Source organism: Peromyscus leucopus, chromosome 18 (assembly GCF_004664715.2).
Source record: "Peromyscus leucopus breed LL Stock chromosome 18, UCI_PerLeu_2.1, whole genome shotgun sequence".
Lineage (NCBI taxonomy): Eukaryota > Metazoa > Chordata > Mammalia > Rodentia > Cricetidae > Peromyscus > Peromyscus leucopus.
In genome coordinates this window covers 23321846-23347696 of record NC_051078.1, presented here as the reverse complement: position 1 = coordinate 23347696, position 25851 = coordinate 23321846, and the positions used below count along the sequence as shown (strand labels likewise).

Below are 25851 nucleotides of genomic sequence, written 5' to 3'. Positions count from 1 at the left end.
TTAGGGTAAATAGGATTAAGGTCTTGAAAATTTAAAGATCATGTAATAGAAATGTCATAAATCCCACAATATCATTCTGTTAGCTGCTTTTCAATTGCTGGGAAGATACATCCTGTCGAAGATAACTAATAAAAGATGGAGTTTGTTAGGGCTTACAGTTCCAGAGGGTGAGCCTGTGACCGTCATGGCAGAGCCTTGGGGCAGCAGTTGAGAGTTTAAATCCGATCCACAAATAAGAAAAGGACAGAAAATTAACTGCAGTATTGTGGGCATTTGATACCACAGAGCCCATCCCCCAATGACATACATCTTCCAAAAAGCCACCTCTCCCAAGCCTTCTGCAACAGTTCCACAAACTGGAAACAAAGTATTCAAATTGATGAGCCTCTAGGTATCATTGTCATTAAAACCAGTCATAGTCTGGTAAGAAAAAGAATATGAATCAATAAAATATAAGAGTTGGCTACTGAGAGAGAAGCTATAAAAACTAAGGGCTCATTAACAAGCATAACAGAACCAGTTATTAAACTGTTATGAAGTAAGTTCATGAGCACTTAGCTAAGAGCTGTGAGACAACTCCAATCTTCATAAACTTACCCACTGTGGTATTTAATACCAATCAGAAACAGTTATAGGTAGACAAACAAAAGCAAGCCTGTAGTTAGGTTATTGACAGCCATCCAATCTTTCATGCTGAGCTTTATAATCATAAGTATATTTTATTTATTCATTTATTCACATTTCAAGAAATCTTAAAAGTTGGGACTCAGCTTCCTTTTATGATGGAATTCTCCTTAAATCATTGTTCTTTACTGGTGTGCCCTTCAACCTTGATGGAAAAAATGGAAATTCTCACTTTATAAGTCAGGATTCCTTAGAGGAAAAGAACTGATGAAGTGAACACACACACACACACACACACACACACACACACACACACACACACGGAAAGTGGGGCTATTATAGTGATTTACAGACTGTGGTCAAACTGATCCAACAGCAGCTATCTATCAAAGTAAGGTCCAAGAATCCAGTCAGTCCTCATGGCTCAAAGTCTCAGTTTGTCTTCAGTACACACCGAAATCCTGAAGCCAGTGAAGGAACAGACTTGCCATGGAGAGTGAGAGAAAGCCCTTAAAGAACAAGCTTCCAGCTGGGCGGTGGTGGTGCATGCCTTTAATCCCAGCACTCTGGAGGCAGAGCCCCTCGGGCAGATCTTTGTGAGTTCAAGGCTAGCCTGGTCTACAGAGCGAGATCCAGGAAAGGCACAAAGCTACACAGAGAAACCCTGTCTCAAAAAAAAAAAAAAAAAAAAAAAAAAAAAAAAAAAAAAAAAAAAGAACGAGCTTTCGTCTTAAATGTCCTTTACATAGGTTTCTATGAGAAGAGGTGGCCCAGATTAAAGACAGATCTTCCCACCTCAAAAGATCTGGTTTAAAAGTAGGTTTTCTCACTTCAAATGAATTAATTAAAAAACAACAACAACCAAAGATTACTTCTTCACAGGTGAACCCAGCCACTTGGGTTTTCATTAATTCCAGATGTCCTCAAGTTGACAACCAAAAGGGTAGTCATCACATTCACTTCCTGCATAAAGATGTTTTATTTAACTTAAAACTAGATGTGATTTGTCTTTTGTATCTGAGTGACATATTTATATTCATGATTTTAATAATCTCACAAACTGGCAAATATTTAGGATTAATAAATACCAGGGAATAGAGGTGGTTTTGTTGACTTCTGTTATTGCCATATTCATTATGAAAGGTGAGCACAAGTATATTTTCTATTTATATCCAGTCTTCTTTAATAAAATGTAATCATTTTCCCTTTTAAATATTTATTTTTCACAACTGAATGCTGATACACTGGATGTGACCATCATCTGAGTAACTGCTTTTTGATTTTTAGGAAAGATTAGCAGAAGAAATTGAGAAGTTAAGATCTGAACTTGACCAAATGAAAATGAGAACTGGCTCTCTAATTGAACCCACTATATCGAGGTAACATTAAGTTAAATGTTTATTTGTAGTTCAGCAAACATCAATGTTAATTTTCTAATACTTTTCTTCATTCCCAAGTAAAATAAGGGTCTCATATTTCTCAGTAGACATTGTCATATTTATAATTCACATTTAGAGACAACTTTCTAATTTGCAAATCTTTGAATATGTGCAATCAAAATATATCTGAAAATCTTTTGTGTTCTATGTACATGTATATAGTTGTAAGTGCACAAACAATTCTTTTTTTCTTTTCTTTTTTACTAAGAAATTTTCTATTCATTTTACGTATCAACCACAGATCCCCCTCCCCTCCTTCCTCCCACCCCCCAGCCTTTCCCCCTTCCCAACCCTTGTTCCCACCTCCTTCAATGCAAAGCCTCCTGTGGCATGTCAACAGAGCCTGATACATTCAGTTGAGGGAGATCCAAACCTCTCCCCCTGGACAAAGGCTGTGTAACATATCCCACCATAGGCAGTGGGCTCCATCCAAAAGGCCCACTTATACCCTAGGGATGTATCCTGATCCCAATGCCAGAGAGCCCCTTAAGCAGATCTTAAATTAAAAATAAAACATACATATAGAGATTGCACTGTTTTCCAAGAGGAGATATTAAATTTTTCTTTTTGTTTTCATTAAGTTATTATTTTCCTTTTATTGAAAATGCATCTCTTCTCACATAATATATCCTGACTATGGTATGATCTTCCTCCCTCTACTCCTATCAATTCCTCTCCTTTCCCATCTGGATCTACCTCCTTTCTGTCTCTACTTAGAAAATAAAAAGGCCTCTAAGAGATGAAAATATATAATATTATAAATTTAATATAATAAGATAAAACAAAAACTAACACATTAGAAGAGGGCAAAGAAACAAACAAAAGGAAAGAAGCCCAAGCAAAAGCATGAGAAATATAGAGATGCATAGAATCAGAACATAATATAATATATATATTATCCTAAGGATCCGTGCAGGTCCTATACATGCTACTTCAGTCTCTCTAAGTGCATATATGTATGTATCAATCCTATTGATGTTAGAGGGCCTTGTTTCTTTGGTGTCCTCAATCTTGTTGGTTCTTCAACTCTTTCTACTTCCTCTTTTATTGAGTTCCCTGAGCCCTTAGGGGAGGGACTTGATAGATACATCCCATTTAGGGCTGAGTATTCCAAGGTTTCTCATTCTCTGCATATTGTCTGGCTGTGAATCTCCATATTTATCCCCATTTGCAGCAGGAGGAAGCTTTTCTGATGATGGCTAAGCAAGGGACTGGTCTATGACTATAGTATAATGTCCTTAGAGTCATTTTATTGGCATTTCTTTTGGTAGAACAGTAGTGTTTGGTTTTGGCCTAGGTCAACGGGCTATTCAGTCTCTGGTTCTTGATCACCAAGTGGCATCAGATATGGTCTCATCTCATACTCTGGGCCTTAAGTTAAATCAGATGTTGGTTATTCCCACAAGTTTTGTTCTACCATTGTACTAGCATATCTTGTAGGCACATCACCCCTGTAGATCAAAGGTTTTGTAGCAAGGTTGGTAGTTAAATTTTTCTTTTGATAGTGTGCAAAGTACCTTCTTGTGCCAAAAAATACTAGAAGCTGTAGGTGAAGGTTCAGTGTAGGCACCAGTTCAACTCTTCCATGTTTAAGGAGTTGTATAGATATTGTCTTCAGCATTAGGGATTTGCTGTCAGTTTCTGGAGAACAACCTAGCTATAGTCTTGGAAACAGCCTGTGTTGTTTGTAGTTCCCCCTGGGAACCCTTTGGCCAACAACTCAATTAGAGGTAACCCAATCCCAGTACTGGAAGCTTCATTTGGTGACAAGAGATGTCCAGTTGGGGCTCTGTCTTCCCATTATTTGGCAATTTCCTTTATATCACCTTCATATATACACATATGAGAATATATGTGAATGTATGATGTATGATGTATGCTGTGGTTGATATATTGTGCACCCGAATAAACTTACCTGAGGGTCAGAGAACAGAACAGCCACTATATTAAACATAGAGGTCAAGCAGTGGTAGCTCATGCCTTTAATTCTAGCATTCTGGAGGCAGAGATCCATCAGAATCTCTATGAGTTCAAGGCCACACTGGAAACAGCCAGACATGGTGACACACACCTTTAATTCTAGCCCTTGAGATCTCAGGTCTTTCTTGGGAAAGATACATTCCTTTAATCCTAGGAAGTGATGGCAGGAAGCAGATAGGTATATTAAGGCGTGAAGACCAGGAACAAGAGGCTTTTAAGCTTTTAGGCTTTTAGCAGCAGTTCAGGTGAAATCCATTCAGGTGAGGACTCAGAAGCTTTCAGTTTGAGGAAACAGGATTAGCTGAGAAGTTGTCAAGGTGAGGTTAGCTGTGGCTTGTTCTGCTTCTCTGACCTTTCAGAATTCACCCCAATACCTGGCTTCTAGGTTTGTTTTTATTAATAAGATCATTTAAGATGCATGCTACAGTATGCATATGCATATGCACACATATACATATATATAGATATGTTAATATATGTGTGTAAATGCTTATATGTGGAGACAAATTTCTTAATGGTCTTATTAAATAAAAAATATGGAGCCAAATATAGGGATGAAAGCCTTAGAGATCATGGAAATAGGAAAAGCCACCAGCCAACCTTACCTCATCAACTCTGCAGCTTCCAAATGCAAGTTACCTCCTGTGTACCCACACCTTTATATGCCTTGCTTTTCTGCCCTCTCATTGGCTCTTAGCCCAGCTACCTCACTTCCTTGTCACTGCCTGTCTGTACAGACCTCCAGGTCTCTACAGTTGGTACTGGGATTAAAGGCGTGTGTCACCACGCTTGGCTCTGTTCCCTAGTATGGCCTTGAACACACAGAGACACTGCCTGCTAAGCGATGGGATTAAGGGCGTGTGCTGCCTGACTTTGTTTACTTAAAATGGCTGGCCTTTTCGCCTTGAACTCCAGGCAAGCTTTATTTATCGAAGCACAAATAAAATATCACCACATATGTATATGAAGATTCTCCTGTATTAGGTCTCTATACTACTACCCTTCAAGTGGTTCTTAATTATAGCTGTCTCTTACCATATTCCCTCCCTCATCACATCTTCCCTACCCCTCCTCTCTTGATCCAGTACCATCTTCCATTCATCCATAACTATCTATTCTATTTTCCTTTCCTATGGAAATGTATCTGTCCCCCCCTTACTCTCTTACTCTATACCTATCCTCTGTGGTTCTTTGGACTGCAGCTTGGTTATTATTGCCTTAAGAACCAATATTCACATTTAAGTGAATATATACTATGTTTGACTTTCTAGGCCTGGTTTACTTCACTCAGGATAAATTTTTTTCTAGTTACATCCATTTATCTGAGGGCTTCATGATTTTAGTTTATTTTAACTGCTTGTTAGTATTCCATTGTGTAAATGTACCACAATCTTTTGGTCCATTTTTCTGTTATTGGGCATCTAGGTTATTTCTAATTTCTGACTATTATGAGTAGAGTAGCAATGAATATTATTGAGCAAGTGTATGTCCAAGAACAGTATTTCAAGATCCTGATGTAGGTTAATTCTCAGCTTTCTGAGGAATCATGACACTGATTTCCATAGTGTCTGTACAAGTTTACACTCTCTCCAGCAATGTATGAGTCTTCCTCATCATCCTCCATCTTCACTAGCATGAATTTTTTATTAATCTTAGCCATAGTGAAGGGTAAAAGATGAAACCTCAAGGTAGTTTTGATTTGCATTTCCCTGATGACTAAGGACTTTCAACATTTCAAATATTTCTTAGCCATTTGACTTTCTTTTTTTGAGAATTCTCTGTTTAGATACTCCATTTTTAATTAGTTTTGTTGATTTCTACTTTGTTGTTGTTGTTCTTTATATGTTTTGAATATTATCCCTCTATCAGATCTGTAGCTGGTTAAAAATCTTTTCCTACTTTGTAACCTGTCTCTGTCTGAATGACATTGTGCTTTGCTATGCAGAAGTTTTTTAGTTTCATGAGGTCCTAAGATTGTTGAGCTTAGTAACAGTGCTAATACTGTTCTATTCAGAAAGTATTTCTTGTGTCAGTGAGTTCAAGGCTATCACTTTCTCATCTATCAAGTTTAGTGCAACTGGTTTAATGTTGAGGTCTTTGATCCATTTCGAGTTGAGTTTTGTGCAAGGTGATAAGTATGGATCTATTTGGATTCATCTATACGCATCCATCCAGTTTGACTAACACCTTTTGTTTTTAGATGGTTTCTTTTTTTCCACTGTTTATTTCTGGCTTCTTTATCAAAAATCATGTGTCCATAGGTGCATAAATTTATGTCCGGGCCTTCAGCTTGATTCCACTGATTGAAGTGTCTGTTTTTTCTTAATGTGTCCAAAGCAGAAATGTGTGAGATCCTTATAGTGACTGAACAAATATTTTCTTGTTTTAATCAATTGAAAATTAATATGGGAACTGGAATTACATATGAAAAAGAAGCATTCAGTGGAATTTAGCAATGCTCACCTCTTCTATCATACCATCATTAAAGAAAGAAGACACAAGATTATCAGTTAGTAGGTTGATGAATATATATGACAATAGATAGCTCCATTTGACAATAATATATGTATAATTCGGTTTTTCTCTGTTTATTAAGACAAAATGAAATTTATTCAGCTATATATTTTTTAGAAAGCACATAATGATAACATTTGAAACTTTTGTCAATAAATGCTTTACAGAATTCCACTTATTTTGAGAATATTCTCTCCACAAGAGCAAAAAATTGTGCCTGCTTTGCTAATAAGTGTGTCCATAGCACCACACAATCTCTCTGGCCTATAATATGCTCTTGGTAAAATGAATGATTATCTAGAAATTCATGTTTCACATGACCAGATAAAATATAAACTAAAAAGTTCCTATTGGGTAGGTTAGAAAGATAGCTCAGCATTTTAAGAACATTTGTTGATCCTGCAGAGATGAAGATTCAATTCCTGGAAACCAAATGGTTGCTTAAAACCATCTGTTACTCCAGCTCCAGATGATCAGACTCCCTCTTCTGACTTCCATTGATACCAAGCTTGCACATAGGACACATATATATATGAGAGAAATTCATACATATTCAATGAAATAAATATTAAAATTTCCCTAAAGATGCTTTTACTCTTTGCAGAAGAACTATTAATTAACACAATATCCAAAAGTTAAGCGTGTATAAGTTCAGTTTAGTAGGTGAAATATAGTTCTGTGGCCACAGAGATAACCCCAAAATCATGTACATTACTAAATTAGTGATATGTTCTCACAAAAGTGAGAGAGATAATGGCAATGATGGTGGTGACAATGATGGGGATGATGATGATGATAAAGACATAGAAATATCTTATATATCATAGGAGTCAATGCATACAGCTATCAATGTCTAATCAGCACATCAATTGTATTCTAATATGTCCAAATTCATGTTCATATCTTTTTTATATTCAGTCTCAGAAATGGTGTTATAAAAATATATAAAGCAGCCGGGCGGTGGTGGCGCACACCTTTAATCCCAGCACTCGGGAGGCAGAGCCAGGCAGATCTCTGTGAGTTCGAGGCCAGCCTGGGCTACCAAGTAAGCTCCAGGAAAGGCACAAAGCTACGCAGAGAAACCCTGTCTTGAAAAACCAATATATATATATATATATATATATATATATATATATATATATATATATATATCCAATAATAAAGTGAGGCTTCCTGACAGCCTGACACCTTGGCTTTCATACACAGAAAAGGTTGCTGAGACCATAAAAACCAGTTACTCATGAGGAAGGAGGTGGAGATAAAACCACATATGTGAGGCTCTGCATTCCTAGACTTCAGGTGGACATGTTTGCTGTTTAGTATGGGAAAGCATTTTTCCTATTCAGATTCTCACAATATATTTTTTTTCAAATAAATATGTATGATTAATATATCCAAGTTATCACACCAGCTTTGCAAATGAATTATTTTAGGAGGAGGTCTTTATTGCACATATCATATCACAAGTAATTTTCATAAAATTTAGTGATACGGTTACATTGATGATCCTCACAAGTCATTGCTTAAAGAAGTGAAAGACAATTTTTAATTAAATTTATTTATTTTGTGTCTGGATCATAGTTTCCCCTCTCTTCTCTCCTCCTATTCCCTCCCCCACCTCCTCTCTGCCCTGCCTCAGAATCCATTCCTCTATTCAGAAAGAGGCAGGCCTCTCATGGGTGTCAACAAAGTGTGGCATATCAAGTTGAGGTCGAACTAAGATCCTTACCTTGTATAAGGTTTGGTAAGGCAACCCAGCATAAGGAATAGGTTCCCAAAGGCCTACCACAGAGTCAGGGACAGGTCCTGCTCCTACTGCTAGGAATCCCACAAGTATACAAAGCTATACAACTGTCTCACCTATGTAGACATTTGAAGGCAAATGTATGGAATTAGAAAAAAAAATCATCCTGAGTGAGATAACCCAGACCCAGAAAGACAAATACTGTATGTGCTCACTCATAAGTCAATATTAGCTGTAAGTAAAAGATAACCATGCTGCTACAGTCTACAGTCTTAGAGAGGCTAGGTAACAAGGAGGGCCCAAAGAGGGACACATGGATTTCCCTAGGAAGGGGAGATAAAAGAGATCCCTGGGTAAACTAGGGGTGGATGGGCAGGTAGGGATGAGAACATGAGGGATCAGGTTGGAGATGTGCTGGGGGGGGGGATAATGAAAGAGATGTCTTGATGGGGTGCATTTTGGGGTCCGGTGGAAATCTGGTGCAAGGGAAACTCCCATGAGTTTGCAAGGATGTCCCCAGTCAAGACTCATATCAGTAGTGGATAGATACCCTGAACTGGCCTTCTCCTGTATCAGATTGATGAAATGCAATTTTAAAACTTACTTAGACTTGCTAAAACTCTCTAATATGTATGCAGAAAATGATTTGAAAATTTAATTGGAGTGGAAAAATAGCTTCTTTTTTCTTTTGCTAAAGAACAAACTAAAATAAAAAGTGACAAAAGTAGAGAGGCAAGCAGTCATTTTACATGAAAGTTGTGCAGCATCCCTTGTAAACGGGTGCTGGCTCACATGTTTTCTTTACAGATCTATTAATCGTGTTTTATTGGCCAGACAGGGATGTACTAGGGCTCCAGTGATGATGAAAACAAGTGATGCTGAAAGGAAACAGGAAATGGTACCTTGTAGACTGTTGCAAAGACTAAATGCCAAAAAACTAGAATAGCATGTGGCAATTGGACATTTAAGTTGAAACTCCAAGAATGCTAGACATATAAACATATTAAGAGACCATTTCGGCAGAAACAATAGCATATCCAAAGGCTCAGAAATAAATGAAATAAAGAATAAATTATTGAAGGAATTGAATGCCAGTCAGTTAAGCTGGAAGGAGTAAGTAGCTAATGTGAGTCTATGAACTAGGAAGTCCCAAGAGGCCTCAAAGAGACACCAAGGTGTTTTAAGCTAAATACAGATATTCGAGGTTTGCTGTGTCCCATAATTTTTAAAATGATATAGAATTCAGAGAAAAGAAAACAAAACAAGAATGCCATTTTCTAGAATGACAAGTTTTAATGTTAGACACCCCACTGTGATGCCCAAAGAAACATTGACTTGAGCAGTCGTAGGTGAAACAGACCTAGGTTATTTTGATGCAGGTTGTTTGGGGACTACAATTCCATCCTTTCACTCATTAATCCACTGGAATTAAAAAAGTACTCACAGTGTAGAAGGCACATCTTTCTGGATGAATAATAGTGACTAAAATTTAATCTCTTTGTTAATAAAATGAAATGTTTGCCCAACGGACAAAGTTATGCCATTTCTGAGTATGGCTTAGTTAGTCTACTTTAATATATGACTCATTCACTATTAGACAAGTGGATTTTCAGCCCATGTTCATTGCTATAAAATATTAAGTAAAGTCATCTGTTCGAAGAATAGTGCTTGTTTCATTTGATCTAATTAATTTTCTGGTAAGACAAGGTCTTCCTTAAGTTGGGTTATCATCACCCACTGCTACAAACAGCCAAAGCTCATCTAAACTTTATAAATCTTGACAAATATAGAATAAATGTTGATCTCTAATCTCAAGGTGAGTGAAGGAAGGGGGTGTCATCAATCAGTAGGACCCCCAAGCTGAACAGAAAGCACCTACTGCTGCTGAATCTGTGATTTCATTTTATAGGACAGCATGGAGTCACTTTTGTTATCATCACCGCTATTACAGAAATAAATTGAATTTGCCATAAATCTATGTACAGACAATGTGCCTGACTATGTTGTGATTACAGTGTGGTTTATTACCATGTTTATTGAAAACCAGTGTGGTGGTATTTTTCAATTGCAATTTTCCACCTATTTCATCTCTAAGCAAATTGCAGCATCAAGGGTGATTACTAAGATTTGTCTTCATCTTGTCACGATGATTTACACAAAGCTAAAATCCTAGCTCTTTACTAAAATAAGATTATTCACTATAAAGCAAGCATTTTACTGTTTCTCTAAATTGGACAACAGAATACTTCAGGATAGAAAATGTCAGTGAATTTCTCTATGATTGATAAAACTTAAAAGTTCTGAACTCACAAGTTCATACATTTTTCAGTAAGCACAATGCAAAATGCTTAAAAAGATAGCAATAGTCCAACAATCCAATTAAGAAATGGGCTATTGAACTAAACAAAGAATTCTCAACAGAGGAAGCTCAAATGGCTGAAAGACATCTAAGGAATTGCTCAACATCCCTAATCATCAGGGAAATGCAAATCAAAACAACTCTGAGATACCACCTTACACCTGTCAGAATGGCTAAGATCAAAAACACTGAAGACAGTTTATGCTGGAGAGCATGTAGAGCTAGGGGAACTCTCCTCCACTGCTGGTGGGAATGCAAGCTTGTACAACCACTTTGGAAGTCAACATGGCGCTTTCTTAGAAAATTGGGAATCAATCTCCCCCAAGACCCAGCTATACCACTCTTGGGCATATACCCAAGGAATGCTTCAATCATACCACAAGGACACTTGCTCAACTATGTTTATATCAGCATTGTTTGTAATAGCCAGAACCTGGAAACAACCTAGATGCCCTTCAACTGAAGAATGGATGAATAAAATGTGGTACATATACACAATGGAATAGTACTCAGCAGAGAAAAACAATGACATCATGAGGTTTGCAGGCAAATGGATGGATCTAGAAAAAAATCATCCTGAGTTGGGGTAACCCAGACTCAGATAGACAAACATGGTATGTTCTCACTCATAGGAGGATACTAGATGTAAAATAAAGATGACTAGACTCCTACTCACAACTCCAGAAAGGCTACCTAGAAAACAGGACCCCAAGAAAGACACAGGGATCGCCCAATAACAGAGAAATGGCTGAGATCTACATGAACAACCTGGACGTGAGTGGGGGTAATGAAAGGCAAGGGTCGAAGGAAAGAGAGCTTAAGGGATCGGGAGATCCCAGCTGGATCCAGAACAGAGAGGGAGAACAAGGAGTAAAAGGCCATGATGGATGAAGACCACATGAGAATAGGAAGAAGCAAAGTGCTAGAGAGGTCCACAGAAATCCACAAAGATACCCCCACAATAGACTACTGGCAATGGTCGAGAGAAAGCCCGAACTGACCTGCTCTGGTAATAGGATGGCCAAACACCCTAATTGTCTTGCTAGAAACTCCATCCAAAAACTGAGGGAACTGGATGCAGAGATCCATGGCCAGGCCCCAGGTGGAGCTCCAGGAGTCCAATTGGCGAGAAAGAGTAGGGTTTGTATGAGTGAGAATTGTTGAGATCAAGATTGGAAAAAGCACAGGGACAAATAGCCAAACGAATAGAAACACATGAACTATGAACCAATAGCTGAGGAGCCTCCAACTGGATCAGGCCCTCTGGATAAGTGAGACGGTTGATTAGCTTGATCTGTTTGGGAGGCATCCAGGCACTGGGACTGGGACCTGTTCTCAGTGCATGAGCTGGCTGTTTGGAACCTGGTGCTTATACAGGGACACTTGGCTCAGCCTGGGAGGAGGGGACTGGACCTGCCTGTACTGAATCTACCAGGTTAAACTCAATCCGCAGGGGAGTCTTTGCCCTGGAGGAGATGGTAATGAAGGGGTGGGTGGGGAGGCAGGGGGAGGAGGGAGAACAAGGGAATCCATGGCTGATATGTAAAATTAAATTAAATTATAAAATAAATATATATAGCAATAAATGGTAAATATTAAGATATAGACAAATGAGAAAAAACACACAGAATGTCTAGAATTTAAATCAGTCGACCTTGACTATTAATGTTGACATGTTTCATTATAGAACAACATTGAGAATCATACGAAGCAACAAGGTTATAAATGTAGTCTAAAAATGAGAAAATGTACCTTACCTTCAAGAATGAAAAATTTACTGCATCATCTGACACACACACACACACACACACACACACACACACACACACACACACACATCCAAGAGCATAACAAGAATAACACACTCTTTCTTGAGATTCATCTGCTTGAGAGATTCTGCCTTATTGAAAATTTAGAAGCAGGCTATGGTAAATTTAATTTGTGAGACTCGATATTTCTTCTTTTTTCCAGAACGCACCTAGACACATCGACTGAGTTGCGATATTCAGTTGGTTCTCTTGTGGACAGCCAGTCTGATTACAGAACCACTAAAGTAATCCGGAGGCCAAGGAGAGGCCGTATGGGTGTGCGAAGAGATGAGCCAAAGGTGATTGTCTTCTTCCGATGTTAGTCATTGTAGCTAAATACATGATGCTATTCTAGATAGAATTTATAGTAGAAGAGAATCCCAAATACCAGCATCAATTTTTGAGGATAAAAAAATGACATATTGTAAAGTTAACTAATGTAAGGCATCTAGTATGTACTGGAGTTTTTTCTATTTATTTGTATATTTGTCACTATTAATTGTGTGCAATTTGTGTAATAATTTCAGGAATTTTAAGATTTAGGCAAAGAAAGATTTCAGTGTTCCACAGTACAGAGCTAGCACACTGATTGATTCAAAATTGGAGTTAGATGTAGGTAGGTAATGAGAGATACCATGTTTTAACTACTGTATTGTATTATATTATATTATAATGTATTGTATTATATTATTGTATTGTATTATTATATTATAGCATATCATTATATTATATATTAAATTTATTATATTATATATTATTATATTGTATTATATTATATTATTATTATAATTGCCAAGCAAATGGATATTTGGTGTGCTTGAATTCTTGAGTACTGATATATTTTTACCTAAAATTAGGAAAATGTTTTGTTAAAAGTTGCTATTTTAAAATACCCTTTCAACAGTATGTATAGTCGTTTAAAAAGTGCCTGGGAAGACCTGTTCAAGATAAACTATGACTCTGTCCTCTTAATCAGTAACTTTTCATATTTAACTTTTAAAATGTTGTATGTGCATGCAATATTTACAACATGTTCACCACTGCCTCTCCCTGATCTAACTCTTCCCATATTCCCTACTTCTTCTCAAATGTATGGCTTCTTCTTTAATTATTATTGCTACATAGGTATGTATGTATATTCAAAACAGCCTCTTGAGTCCATCATTCCATATTACAAGAGACCCAGAGTATAACTTATGTTATGTCAACCTAGTTACAGAACATACATTAAACATATAGAATATGTTAAGGACAGTATAAAAGAATACTTTTTTTAGAATTTCAGATATGAGTAATGTATTTATGTAAAATTTCCTCTTCCTTCTCTCTTTTTTTTTTTTTTTTTTTTTGCTTTTTCGAGACAGGGTTTCTCTGTGTAGCTTTGCGCCTTTCCTGGAACTCACTTGGTAGCCCAGGCTGGCCTCTAACTCACAGAGATCCGCCTGCCTCTGCCTCCCGAGTGCTGGGATTAAAGACGTGCACCACCACCGCCCGACTCCTCTTCCTTCTCTTTCTTCAACTCCTTCTGCACCGCTTCCACTTTCTCAAATTCATAGCTTCTTAATTATTGTTGATATATGCATATACATACATATTTGCAACTATAACCCCCTGAGTTGTGTGTATGAGTTCAGGGCTGACCTCCTGGGATTGGACAAATTGCCAGAAGGCTTGTACCAAGTGAAGACTGATTCTTTCTCAGCAGCCACTATTTGCATGGAACTCTCCATCCAGGGGTGGGACCTTGTGGGATCTCCCTAGCCCATGTTGAAATGTCAGCTGGTGCTGTCCCTATGCAGGCCTTCTTGAGACAAACCTATCTCTGAGATTCAGTGAATTAATAAACTTTTAAGTCAGATTTTTGTTTAATCAATGCAGCTGTATACAGAAGTGGCACAATTCCTCTGTGCCCTAAGTATATTTTGTTCAGACAACCATTTATACATATTCAAAATATTGTTCTTTCTTTTTCATTAACAGGCTCTTAATGCTTTTGTTTGATAATTGATATCAATAGGTCACATGTAAATTAATCTATCACAGTAGCATCCAACATTTGTGAGAAACAGAAAATACAAACAAACAAATAAGAACAAGATAGTCTCAGTTCTTTTCTTCTTACTTTGAGAGAAATAAGTTTGTGTTCTTTGGTACCAAAATAATTAGTAGCACAAATACTACTTCAGACCTTTAGTCATTAATTCAATATCCCACAAAATCTAATTCCTTCTCCCACATAACTAATTTTGAATGACCATAGCAGTGAAGTTATATTTAGAGCATAAAATTTTAGAGTCTGTCTATTGAGAACACAGTTGGCAAAACAATTGATCTGTTGGTTACTCAAAACTCTCAGAAGAATATTTGTTCACTTAAAAAAACATAAACCATTAAAACTATCATGTTTGCTTCAAAAGTTTAATGAGACATGGAATTATGTTGTTTTTCAATACTGGAAGTAATATTTTGTTCAAATCTATTAAGTGAATTTTGAGAAGATGATTATTATGCCCTATGCTATCTGTTCATATTTATGTGCTCATCTTTTCATGTGCAGGTATGACTAATTACTATAAGAAATAACAATGCTTAAGTTTAAGCGAAGTCTGCTATATTTGGGAATCTGGACAGGGAAAAGTGTTGCAAGCATAAGAGATTTGAAATAATCACCACCTTGAATGCTGATTGAAAATGAATCACATGGAAATTTATTTTCACTGCTCCTTCTAAAGTATTGATTCAAGGGAACAATTGAGAGCCACTATCTCATAAGATATCAGGGCAATATTTTATTGAACTATTAGATTAAAATATTGCTACTTGGTCTGCATTTGACTGAGCAACTGTGAAGGCATGCATGCTTGTTTTGGTGTTGCCACTGTGGTTATCAGTTTTCAAATTCATTGTTTTAAATCGAGTTACTGATTTGCTCCCTTGTCACTCAGGTGAAATCTCTGGGGGATCATGAATGGAACAGAACTCAGCAAATTGGAGTCCTAGGCAGCCACCCGTTTGAGAGTGACACTGAAATATCCGATATTGATGATGATGACAGAGAAACCATTTTTAGCTCAATGGATCTTCTCTCTCCAAGTGGCCATTCCGATGCCCAGACTCTAGCTATGATGCTTCAAGAACAATTGGATGCCATCAACAAAGAAATAAGGTATCAATAAGATGGTTTCAAGAGCTTAGAAAACCTTTGTACTTAAAATACGTTTCTCAACCTGTGGGGCTTGGCATCTCCTGGTGCCTTGTTAGGCCCACAGAATATCCGTCTCCCTCATGCCTGCTGTTTGAGAATGTGCCTTCTTACAAGATGCACTCTCTTCAAAGAATTTACAGAAACATACAGACTAATGATGTTGAGGACTATCTGAAAGAATAATTTTATATTTTGGAGAATTTTACATATTAGTAATGTATTTATATCATTTCCTCTCTTTCCTTCCTCCCTTCAGCTCCTCCTCTGTCAATTCCACTCCTTCTCAATTTCATAGGTTATTTATTAATTTTGATATATGAATATATAGAGAGACAGATCTATAACTATAACCTGATAAGTTCATTTAGTGTGGCTCATTTAAATATGTGTGTGTTTATGAATGTATATGTGTATGCATGCATGCGTGTGTGTGTGTGTGTGTGTGTGTGTGTGTGTGTGTGTGTGTAGAGATGACTAGTTGGGATTCGATAATTTATTGGAAAACTAGTCCCTGAAGAACACTGAATCACTTTCTCTCAGCAAATATTAGTTTCCTGTAGCGCTTCATCTAGGATTGGGATCTTGTGATATTTCTCCCATGCCCTTTGGTGATTCAATTGATACTGTCATTTTTTGGATCTTATTTAAGAATCATATTTTTGAGGTTTTATTGATGCAACTTCATTTTCATTTACAGAAGAAACTATCTAACTGACATCCTTGTTCTCTGGCTCTTAAAATATTTCCTCCTCTCATTCATGATGCTTCCTGAGCCTTAGATGAAGGGGTTGTACTGTACATATATTAATTGGGTTTGTGAAACCCATAGTTAGTTTTTCTCTGCATTTGGAGTAGTTGTGGGCTCTCTGTAATGGCTCCCATTAAGCAACACTGATGAGGAGAAAGAGCTATACTTAGCTGTGTGTCTGAGGATAGTACTTAGAATGCAGTTAGACATTACACTGTTTTAGGAAAGTAGATAGCAGGCTGTCCACTAGGGTCAAGGTTCTCACTAGCTATTGGTTTAGGGAACAGGTTTACAATACCAGACATAAATTCCCTCCTATTGAGAGAATCTTAAGTTCAAATAGATGGCTGTTACACCTCTTGAGATATCTTGACTTTCTAATCATTGTTGTTTATAGGTGTTCCAGCTGGATTGATTTCTCTGTTGGCAGTTTGAGTAGCTCATTCTGGGACTGTGGGAGCTACCAGGAAAGAGTCTTCAAGATCAGTTCCAGCTCAGTTCATTCAAGCGCTCTGTTCAAATTGTTTGCAAGGACATTGGCAAAAGCTTACATTGTTTTGAGTTTCTGTTGGCTCCTGGCCAACAACTCGAAAGAAGGGTTTCCCAAACTTTTTTTTTTTTTCATAGTCTATGACTTTTGGAGGGATCACTGTTACTCTGAGTGGCCTAACTTTTTTTTAAAATTTTACACACACACACAACACATGTTTAAGCAAAAATAAAGTGATTCCCAATGGATTCCAGAACATCCTAGGTGCTATTATTCCAACTTCCTTCCTATCTGTGTGTTGCTCTCCCTCCCCTCTTCCCAGGTAACTCTCCCCAACTACTCTTCTATTTTCCTTTAGTGTCCCTCTTAATTTTTCTGGTATCTGTGGTTGCTCCACGGAAATGCTATATTTGAAGCAAAATTTCACAGTATTTATATGAGTAATTTATTAGGAGAAATCCACTTGCCACTAGCAATCTCATAATGGAAACAAAAATTAATTCTATCTTCCAGGCTAATTCAAGAAGAGAAGGAATCTACAGAATTGCGTGCCGAAGAAATCGAGAATAGAGTGGCTAGCGTAAGCTTGGAAGGTCTGAATTTGGCAAGGGTCCATCCTGGTACCTCCATCACTGCCTCTGTTACAGCTTCATCTTTGGCTAGCTCTTCTCCCCCTAGTGGACACTCAACGCCAAAGCTCACGCCAAGAAGCCCTGCTAGGGAAATGGACCGCATGGGAGTCATGACTCTGGTAATGATCACATATCCAGAGCAACTTAACTTGTTATTCGTTCTTTAGCTACAGAATATTTCCTCTCATCTGGTTTTGTGTGCTTTTTATTGTCCCTTTACACATGTAAATAATTTGTAAATTTGTTTACCCCAACAGTCGTTTGTGGAAGTTACTAGTTACCATCATTCATCAATCACGTGATGGATTTAGGGAACAGTCGCCCTTAACTGTGAGAAAACTATCTTAAAGTCACTAGGAAGACAGGGGTCTAAATACACATCAGAAATTTGAGTGACTAAAACCACTAAGTATCTTTTAGCAGATGAGGAATACATCAGTACCTTTGAAAAATATAGCTAATAGCAACAATTATGTACTGTAATAAACAGAGATAAAAATGTACAATTTTGCAGTATATAATTTCTAGAAAAGCTGCCAAAACAGCGGCATCACTTATTCAGTGTTTCTTTTAATATTTCATATAAACACTTTCACATTTCCTTTTTGATTTTTCATTTATTGTTACATTTGGATATTTAAGTCAGGAAGTGCACTAGAAAATACTGGAAGGATTCAGGCCACATATTAAAAGTAATATTTTTAAAAAGCCTCTCATCAATTTCACTGGACTGACTCCTGCATGCTGCAAGGTGTGGTCGTTTACTGCCCATCACATCATGAGCTAAAAGAATACTTTCTCCGTTTAGGGAAGAGATAACTAACGCTTTGAAAGCAGGGATAAACTGCCTTTGCTAAAATGGAGCCTAGTTTTCCTAAAATTTGCTTAACTACAAAATTATATAATGTTTTGTTCTTGATATTAGTTGAATAAATTAAAAACTTTGCAAAATGAGGTAAAATACCCTTTCTTTGATGAAGATTAAAATTATAAAATTCCAACTAAAATAGAACAGTTCAGTGACAGAAACTAATTGAACTAGAAATAGATGACACACACTGTAAAATCTACCTAGCTATAACAAAATGGAGAAAAATCAATGATACCATAGATTCATCTGAATTATATGTAGCTTTTATGGCCAGAAGACCTCAAATTGACTATGAAATTATATACTGCCCTTGAATATGTGTGTATGAACCCCCATCTGAATAGAAGTTCAATTCAATGTCTAAATTTAACAGTAATTGTTCTTAAATAATGTACAATAAGTTAATAATTTTGAAATATTTTAATTTATAGTTAATTTATATAAATACATGTATGATTCTGAGTCCAATTTGCATGTGTATAGAGATACATACATATTTCTCACCATAGGAAAAACAGTCATATAAGTAAATGAAATTTTATTGTATGCTCAAAGGTTTTAGTTCACCATCATGAAACTTACTTTATATGGAGAATTTAGATATTATTTTGATTGGGAACTGAAACAAAACTATCTACGGATTTGGAACATTGCTTATATTCAAATTCTATAGTTAGGAAATGTCTAAAGCAACAAAGTCTACATAAAATAAAGGAACTAAAACATTGCCTCTTTCAAGTATTTCAGTCTTCCTTTGTACTCATAGGAGACTTAATATCTAAAATATTTTTAAAATACATAAAAAGCCGACCAATCAGAAAAACAATTAACTAATCAGAATTCATCTCAACACAATGCAGCTCTAAGTTTTGGTCGATGCATTGAGTTATACTCATTAAATGCACTTACACACACCATACTCTGCTTATTAGAAAATCTACAGAACATTCCTCTAATCTTAGTAACTAAAACTATTGACATCTCAGCCTTAGCTTCAAATGTAATAGGGATGTACAAGGTTCTTTCCAATGCTGCAGTAAGAATCTTGGGACAAAGAGCACAATTTAAGTAGTGTTTACATCAATTGTACTTTAGCAATATCTGTGATGTTCTTATTTACTTATACTTTTATGGCAAAGTGTTTTCTCTTTAAAATATATTCTTAATGCCCATATTATATTGATATTATAATTATCGACAAAATATTTTATCAATTGTTAAGAATTTCATACAATATATTTTGATCATTTTGACTCCTCACATATTCCCTAACCTACTCCCATGTCCACACACCACCTCCAAAACCCCCTGCCAACTTTTATCTTTCGTCTTTTGTAAAAACCTGCCAAAACCCATTTGTGATGCCCGTATATCCACAGAAATGGTGCCATCCATTGGACTGTGTTTGACAAGGACAACACTCTTTAGAAAACTGGTTCACACTCCCCCAAAGGCATTACTGTCCATTGCTCCTCTGGAGTGATAGCTCATGATCCACTCCTTTTGGTTTAATCTTGTGCAAGTCTTTTGCAGGCAACGAAACTCATGAGTACAGCAATCTTTGCATATCCAGAAGACAGTTTTGCTCCAGCTCTCCCCAACCCCAGCCAGGCTTTTTTCATCTTTCAGCTACCTCTTCCTCTATAGCCCCAGAGTCTTGTGGGAGAGATGATATAGATGTCACCTTTGTGGCTGAGCACTCCCCTGACACTTGCTCTCTGTATATTGGCCAGTTGTGAGTTTCTGCATTACCAACCATCTGGTGAACAAAGGAAAATCTCTACTATGTCTGAGAGTTGTGGCAATCTATGGATATAGAGATACAGAATTTGGAGGTAGTATAATACTGTGTTTACCTACCAGAATAATAGTAGTGAGTTTACCCCAGGGTCCAATCACAGCTTCTTGGCCAGTCTTACAGTAGTAGGCATGCATTTCATCCTGCTCAGCAGGCCTGAACAGAATCCAAAAGTGGTTGTTGACCCCTATAACATTGTGACACTATTGTATATTTAGACATACCCTACCATCCCATCATTATTGTAGCTCAGAGTTCTCAAATGGGTAAGACTGCCTTACAGCAGGGTAAACAACACTTTCTTATACTCAGCTAGACAGCAGGGAGGAGACTTCCTGTTAGTACCAACCTGATTACTCCAAGTCTTGTGACCAAAATGTGTGGTGTTTTGAGCAATAGGCTCTTATCATCATCAAGTTCTGGTTTTCAGAGAACAGCAATGGCAATGATCTGTATACTTCTGGATGTCTCCAGGACATCACCAACCAACAACTCAAAAGGAGGTATCCCATAACTTGCAATGAGTTTTACTTGGTAGCTTATGGCTTTGAGGAAGAGTATTATGCCATCTGTAAACTATTCATAGGAATATGTACACATATTTCAGTAACTTATGGAATTCTATGTTTTGACATAATGTCTTCGAACATCCTTGTGTTAGTTATTTCCTCCATCACCCCTTCCTCTGCTCTCTTTTCCCAACTCCCTGCTACTTCCTTTTACCTGCTTCTTATATTCTATCAACCTCATAATAATACAATATTTATGATAATTTGGGTGTGAGATTTTAGTGCATAAGACAGTCCTTGAAAGGAAAACAGCAATAGTAATATCCATGCCAGAAAAGTAATATATGTAATCCAGAAAGTCTTTACTACTCAATCAAACTCTATTAACCAACCTCACTGTTTTTATAAAGATCTTTAGTTAGATGTTCTTTAACCTACATACAATGTTGGAGGAAAAAATAATCTTTTTGGAAATTGTTTGAATATTATATATTCATTATTAGGATGATTAATGGTATATATTCAGGAAAGAATGGAAAGAAGAAAAATGATAGTCAAGTTATAGATAATAGCCAAACTGTAATATTATCAAATGGTAATCATTAATTAGTAATTTTTTATGTTTCTTTTATTACTGCCCATTTCAGCCAAGTGATCTAAGGAAACATCGGAGAAAGGTACTGTAAATAACTTCTACATGTTTATCACTTGAGTATCTTTTTTTGCTATAAAGCAGCTAAAATACTATTGTCAAAATTGTTTTATTAGCATACCATATAAATACTGATGCATTTATGTGTTACTGAGTTTTAACATATGATCATAAGAGCAAATATTTTAAAAACATTATTGTTTCTGGTTTCTAGGCAAAGATTCCATTATGAGAATTAACTTATATCGTCAACCTGGCAGAGTGTGATATCATAAGATCAATATTAGAACAGCGCTGGCTGTTTTCAGTATTTTTCACCATGCATTGCTTTTAATGTCAGATTTATTATAACTCAGTGATGATGAGCCAGAAGATCTTGCTACAGATATCAAGGAAAATGAAACAGTTCTTTACCAGATTGAAAAGAAGAGGGGAAATTCCCTGAGAAAGCAGAAGCTAGCCAAGAGGCATGAGCAAGACGAAAACGTAGCTGCTAGGAGTCATTTTGAGGTCTCTTACAGCGAATGAAGAAAAGACAGGTTAGGCAAGTTTAGGATTGATAGAATGAGATCAGGTGGCATGAGGTGTCTAACGTATGGCCCTGGGCAAATTGAGGCTGAATATCACTACAACAGGGGAAGAGACATCTGCCAAGGACAATGATTTCCAGCAGAGTCTCCGAATTGATCGGTTTTCATATAAGATTACTTACACAGGAGTTTACTGTCTCTACATATTAGTTAGCCTTGAAAGAAAACAGTCTCCAGATGTCAGGAGCGCAACTAGAAGCCCAGCCAGAATAGGTATTTACTACTAAAGCTGAAGACACCAGAACTCACACGGAAGAAGGAGACAACAAAGAATAAATTCATGCAAGTTGTCATTTGACGTTGACATGCACACCGTGGTATACCCAAGACCACACACACACACACACACACACACACACACACACACACACACGGGGGGGGGGGGGAGAGAGAACGAATGGATGAGTGAGTGAATTTATATAGAAAAATCAAGTTGACTGAAAACACTGACCATTTTCTTGATTATGAGACAAAATCAAGACACTCAATCTAACATGAATGCAATGTGAGAGACAATAGACTCAATTCAGAGTCAACAAGTTCCATCTTATTTGATAAATGAGAAGAGCAAAGCATGCAGTCATTAGCTGTCAAATGGGAAAGATTTCAAAGTCACAGCAGGCACTCCAATTTACAGTGTCTTCCAGATGAGGAGGTCGGGGGCTGTGGAGATAGCTCACCCATTGAGAACACCTGATGCTCTTAAAGACTGGAGTTTGGTTTCCAGCACTTATATGGTAGCTCAAAACACCCATAACTCCATTTAAGAGGATTTAATAACCTCTTCTAGCCTCTGCAGGCTCCTGCACATTCATATATCCAGAGAAAATGGTCATACACATGAAATAAAAATAAATAAATCTCTAATATCCAAATTCAGAAAATATCTGTTATATCCTTAAGGAAAACTATGTTACAACTACATTGATATTGATTATACATTAAATTGATAGAAATTTATTTTCTGTTTACTAAGTTATGACCTATCTATAGGAACAAATATTTATATATAACTACATAGTACATATATATATATATATGTATATATATAACTACATAGTACATATAAACATCTGTGATATATGTGTATAGATATATAGATCTAGGACACATATATGACTATAGTGTCAACTTAACACTCAACAATTGACTCTAAGTGATCAAATTTACCTTATATAGTTCATCAACTTTTAACACTCTCCACCTGCTATAAAGTATCTAATACAATTATTATTATTATCATTATTGTTATTATCAATATTATTATTTTGGTTTTTCGAGACAGGGCCAGAGATCCACCAAAAATGTCAATCATCAGCATCAAACTATCCTGTTTTCTTTTTTGATTTTACAAGACAGGGTTTGTCCGTGTAGTTTTGGTGCCTGTCCTGGATCTCGCTCTGTAGACCAGGCTGGCCTCAAATTCACAGAGATCTGTCTGGTTCTGCCTCCCGAGTGCTGGGATTAAAGGTGTGTGCCACCACTGCCCGGTTTACAATTATTAATTTAGAAAGAAATCTAAGTAAATGACGTTTTAATAATTTCATCTTATTTAAAAAAAAAGACAGGCAGAAAGATTTCACATGGAAAAGTGGTGTCTGCAACAGAAGCCATGAGATAGAATCGCTGGTGAAGAACCTGCTGTGTGGCAGAGCAAATAGTTATATACTCGGCTTCATTTGCATATCAGGAGAATTCTTTAAGAGAAGCATTATTATATTTATTTTATTAACTGATTGCAAAGTCCTTCTAACACAAGGCCCAGGATCTGTTTGTGTCTTGTGTTTTAGAGAGCTGAAACTGGAAAGGTTGTAGTTGGATGGCACATGGTGGTGTACTTTATATGACAATGTTTCAGGAAGAATATTGTGACGCAGAAATGACTCCTCTTACCAAGGACATTTGTAGAAAAGACTTATGGTCAGATCATGTAAAAAAAACTGTAAAAATATTAATAAGTTAGTACAGAGTGTGAACTATTCTCAAAGAGTTTAGAGTAGACGCAGGTTTAGAAATCTTTGAATTTCTCATCACACTGGAGCCAGGCTGAAAACAGTTATTAAAAAGACTCTTCAGGTAGGACTCTGAGGCTGAATTGAGGGAAGGAATTATATTTGGGGCTCTCCCTGAACTGTAAGAGTAATAATATAAGCCAAGGAGAGAAAAGATTGATTAAAAATAAACAGCATTAAATTTCAAGTCTTCATCAAATATAACAACCTCTATACACAGTGTACCCGATGCAGAAACAAGTAAGGTAGTTCTGTATAATACAGCTTTAAGTGTATGCTGTTGCTACATAAGAACCTCTCATGTGAATTTCCAGAATCATATATTCATAGCAATTTTTCCATAACTTTGATCTATATATGTTGTGTTATGTAATGATAACACTGATTTTTGCCAAGTTCTTTAAAATCATCATTGTTGTTTCTTTCTCTGATTTTTTTGGAGTAGTTTTCCAGGATTCTGAACAATGTTGTTCTTTACTAACATGCCTCTCATCTTTTCTGGATTTTTGGTTTTTACATATTTTTAAAATTTCTCATTACTCAGAGTAGCATTGAACAATTTTTAGGAATTATGTTCTTACCTTTCATTTTTCTCACTGGCAAAAAATATTTTTCTTATAATCCCACTGCACATTTGAAACATGCTTGGTATAAATTTCATTATATTGACTAATTTAAAGTACTTTGATAAATCATATCTTATCAAGTTGTCCTCCCCTTTTTTGACACACCTGCTTAAGGGTGTCTTTGTCACGCCTTACTAGGCATACCATCTTTTCCTCAATGAAATTTGTTTGGGGTCTCCCATAAAGAACATATTTACAGGGACTGCCAAGGTGGCTCAGAGGCAGGCTTGCCTAATGTGAGAGGTGCTGGGTTCAGTTTGCAGTCCTGAAAATAAAAATGTGTGTATCCATCTAAGGTGAGAATAGCTTTTTATTGATATATGGCATTTTTACTCTTAAACCATATTTTATGTCATTAGCTCATTTTTGTAAAGATATATTATCTTTGCTCTTAAATAGATAGGAAAATCACATCCTTAATAATAACAGCTTGCCTGTGGAAGACATATATGTTGTGTTACAATTTTTCTAGTATCCTTACCTTAGTGATGCTTCCTTTGACACAGTTTCAGCTGCAACTATAATGAGCTAATTGATCGCACTGCTCCTGTTTCCAGATTGCTGTGGTGGAAGAGGATGGACGGGAGGATAAGGCAACAATCAAATGTGAAACTTCTCCTCCGCCAACACCCAGAGCCATCAGAATGACTCACACGCTCCCTTCTTCCTACCACAATGACGCCCGGAGGTAAGACTCAAGCAGGGTGTGCATTAAACATTTTCTTCCCCAAATTCTTCCTCTTCCATCACTGCTGTCAAATAAACCGTTAGGTTACTTATAGAAAATAAGACTCAAGAGAAGTCTCAACCATTGAGTGCTAACTGCTTGGGTAAAGGATCAGAGATTGCTTCTCAGCACCTACTTCAGGCAGCTCCTCAACGCCTATAACTCTGCCTCTAAGGGATCCAATGCCCTCTACTGGCTTCTGCAGGCACCTGCGCTCATGTGCACAGGACTCACACAGAGATGTTCATACATACACATGTAATTAAAAATAAAATTAATATGTACATAATTTGACTTGAAACATAATTCTCCAGCACACTCTTTCACTGCTTTCCTTTTTCCATATCTCTTATGACATTTGAAATTTTTCAATAATGTATCAAAATTTTACTTTTAAAATTAACAAGATGACACTTTTATAACCTTTGTTTTTTTGACCAATGTGCAAATTACTCTTCTGTATTGAGAAGACATTTCCTATTAAATTTATGACTATTGTAAACAATTATAGGATTTCTAGGAC

General features: G+C 36.7%; 1 protein-coding gene across 3 annotated transcripts in view; it reads left to right on the top strand.

Moving 5' to 3' along the window:
- Positions 1-25851, top strand: part of Ppfia2 (PTPRF interacting protein alpha 2) — a 457936-nt gene that overhangs the window by 366393 nt on the left and 65692 nt on the right. For all 3 annotated transcript variants that reach the window (XM_028873023.2, XM_028873022.2, XM_028873021.2), the window contains exons 15-20: positions 1912-2003; positions 12632-12767; positions 15414-15634; positions 17425-17662; positions 21369-21398; positions 25159-25289. In XM_028873023.2, the coding sequence (XP_028728856.1) occupies positions 1912-2003; positions 12632-12767; positions 15414-15634; positions 17425-17662; positions 21369-21398; positions 25159-25289 (848 nt within the window). The remainder of the gene's footprint in view (positions 1-1911; positions 2004-12631; positions 12768-15413; positions 15635-17424; positions 17663-21368; positions 21399-25158; positions 25290-25851) is intronic.